The sequence below is a fragment of a genome, unplaced genomic scaffold, assembly GCF_019419815.1.
Source record: "Pyrus x bretschneideri cultivar Hongxiangsu unplaced genomic scaffold, Pyrus_bretschneideri_v1 Contig46, whole genome shotgun sequence".
Classification (NCBI taxonomy): domain Eukaryota; kingdom Viridiplantae; phylum Streptophyta; class Magnoliopsida; order Rosales; family Rosaceae; genus Pyrus; species Pyrus x bretschneideri.
The window spans coordinates 1,174,522-1,177,491 of NW_025999783.1; the positions used below are offsets into that span (position 1 = coordinate 1,174,522).

Here is a 2,970-nt window from a genome sequence, read left to right on the forward strand (position 1 = left end):
ATGGATATCATGCATACACAATTTATGTAGATTCTAAAATTCGAAAAACGTAAAGTTGGGTCATGTATTATGGTGAATGTTTATGCTATCAAGGCTGCAAAAATATTGAAATAAAAACCGTTGTTTTGGAAAAACCTGATGGCGTGATGAAATTGATGAACTGGTTTGATGCAGAAAACTTCCACGTCAGATTCCTAAGCGCAACGGTAGGAGCGTGTTGATAACGTGTTGTGACTTATTTTAATCTAACAAGGGGGAGAGAGGCACGATAGAGAGATATGTGTTTGTAGGGTTGTGCAGAGGATGTGTTACTCCCCCTACGTAGTACCTTTGTTTATAATATAATAAGGGAGGGAAAAATCCTTCTCCTCCAAGGAATACAAGTCCTAATAGGGAAGAATAACTAGTATCAAATCTAATATAGGATTTACATAATCACACTTAAATATAATGTTTATAACATAAACTTATTATTTACTGTTGTCTTTTTTAGTCTCCAATTTGATCATATCTATAAGGCGTCAAGCTTTACGTTGGCCATGGCTATCTATAGTTACCATACATGATAATATGCATATCCGAATTTACTATAGACGCTTAACCACAATTCATAGTTACCATAATGGATTTTTTTCATGGTTAACATAAGTAGAAATGCTATAACAATGCACTAAATTATTATTATTCCCATTTGGTCATTGAAGTCTCTAGTTTGTTCTTATCTGTAAGACGCGACGTCTCTATTTTGTTCTTATCTGCAAGACATAATGTCTCTACTTCTCTAATTTATTCTTATCCGTAAAACATTATGTCTTCAATTTGTTCTTGTCTGTAAGGCGTGTCATGCCTTATATTAACCATAACAAATGCGCGTATCTACAATTACCGTACACGATAATATACATATCTGGATTTACTATAGATGCTTAACTGCAGTTCATAGTTAGCATCATGCATGGATTAACCATGGTTAACATGAGTCGATATGCTATAAGTGGAGGGCTAAAGTCACTGTTGTCACCAGTGGAGTGTGTTGAGCAGTGACTTGTCATGCAAATTGTGCACTTACAAGAGTTGGCAAGTCACATTTGACAGGTGTCAACCCAACAAAAAGACTTTGACGAAGCTGAACCAGTCCACGCGCGTGAGAAATGGCACCGGAGGCCAAAAGCAGAGCAAGAGGGGGAGGAGGAAGAAGCGGCAAAGCCACAGATTCTGGTGCAGCAGCTGCCGTGGCCAGCGCAGTTGACCTCCTGCTAGAGATCCTGATGCGCCTCCCGGCAAGACCCCTTCACCGATTCAAATGCGTATCTAAACAATGGTACTCTCTCATCTCTGACCCCCAATTTAGAATCGATTACGTCCAAAAGAACCCTAATGATCTTTTGGGTTTGCTGCTGATTATTCAAGGTCCATACTCTGAATTTTCGTTCATTTCCCTTAGAGGCTGTGGCCAAATTGTTAAAGACCCAAAATTTTTAAGCACCCCCAATCTCAAAATTCATCATTTCTGTAATGGGTTGATGTGTTTTTCCAAGCCTCACATGGATTCACCTCAGTTTACTTCTTATTATGTTTGTAATTCTGCTTCCGGGCACTCGAAAAGAATTCGGGTTCTTGAGAGCTCGACCAGAAAGAGATTGATGGCTGTTAATGTGGCTTTTGATCCTTCAAAGTCACCCTTCTACAATGTCGTTTTTGTTAGTGAAGAATCCGGGTCGGAACTGAACCATCTGATCAAAATTGATATATACTCATCCGAGACCGAGGCTTGGAGACCCAGCAGCAAGGGGCTGTACATTGTGCCTTATGATGTGGATTTTGACAATGGGGTTTACTGGAATGGGGCAATTTATTGGTATCATCAAGGGAAAAACTCTTTGGCATATTTTGATTTGGATACCGGTTGCCTTGAAAGATTACGAATGCCACTGCTTTCTCTGGGATCGTATCCCATGGTTTTCGACCATTTTGGAGAATCAGGTGGCCATCTGCATCTTGTTGGGATCTGCAGTCCAAGGACTACTCTGTTCACTGTGTTTGAAATGCAGCAGGATAGGTCCGGTTGGTTTGTGAAGTGTAATGGTGATTTGGATGCCGTAGCAGCTTCTTTCCCGAAGATGGTTACCCTTAAACCCAGTAACCCTTATGTGTTTTCTGCAGTGAGCCTTATTAGAGAAGAAAAAGAAGAGGAGCTGAGTATTGTGCTAACGATACCTGGGAGTGTGGTCAGATATGATGTCAAGCATAAGACATCAAGGAAGCTCTGTGATCTTCCAAAAGGCTGTATGTTCAATGACTTTACGGCTATACAGAGGAGGGTTAAGGCGCATCAATACATCGAGACCCTTGATTCCATCTGAAAGCTGTGCTTCTCTGGTATCTCCTCTTTCCACCTTGACCAGGTTGTAAATTGGAAAATCAAAACTGTTGCAAAGAAGTTTAGTTGAAGTATATTGCTTTCTAATGAACTGAGATTAACTATGCTTGTTGCGTCTAATTTAAAGCCTTAAAAGCTTGAGCATATTTGTGACCATGTTGAAATGTTTAATAACCATGTGACCGAGGCTCACTGCTATTTCCCAACACCTGTAAAATTGATTTATGAATGGAATTAAATATGCAGTATTTATCGACCAAAGTATTTGGTTATTGGGGAAAACTCAATACACTTCTGATGTCGAATCATGATCGCGTGTTCCTTATAATAATAGATGCATAAGATTTGTTTCTTAGAAGTTCAACATTTTTCGTCTATTGAATGAGTCTATCACCGCAGCTGCTCTGCCCTGCGGATTCACTAGGAACTTTCGTTCAAGTTCAATATCTTGATCTCTCAATTTGTTGTTAATTTCTAGCAGATGCTCACTAGGTTTGTTGATTCAAAATTTGTATCCTCGTACGATAGAGAATATCATAAATGCAGTTCTTTCAGGTGTTGCTGCTACTGCTATAAAGAAGCAGGAATTG

At 39.5% G+C, this 2,970-nt stretch overlaps 1 protein-coding gene across 1 annotated transcript; it reads left to right on the forward strand.

Annotated features, from left to right (window-relative positions):
* The first annotated feature begins 1,036 nt into the window (after window positions 1–1,036).
* Window positions 1,037–2,641, forward strand: LOC103937457 (F-box protein At5g07610). Its single transcript, XM_009347403.3, has one exon. The coding sequence runs from the start codon at window positions 1,152–1,154 to the stop codon at window positions 2,361–2,363; it is 1,212 nt and encodes a 403-aa protein (XP_009345678.2). The 5' UTR covers window positions 1,037–1,151; the 3' UTR covers window positions 2,364–2,641.
* The last annotated feature ends 329 nt before the right edge of the window (window positions 2,642–2,970 follow it).

What these genes read in the sequence shown, in the direction of transcription:
- LOC103937457 (XM_009347403.3), top strand. Translation starts at nt 1,152, where the DNA reads ATGGCACCGGAGGCCAAAAGCAGAGCAAGAGGGGGAGGAGGAAGAAGC.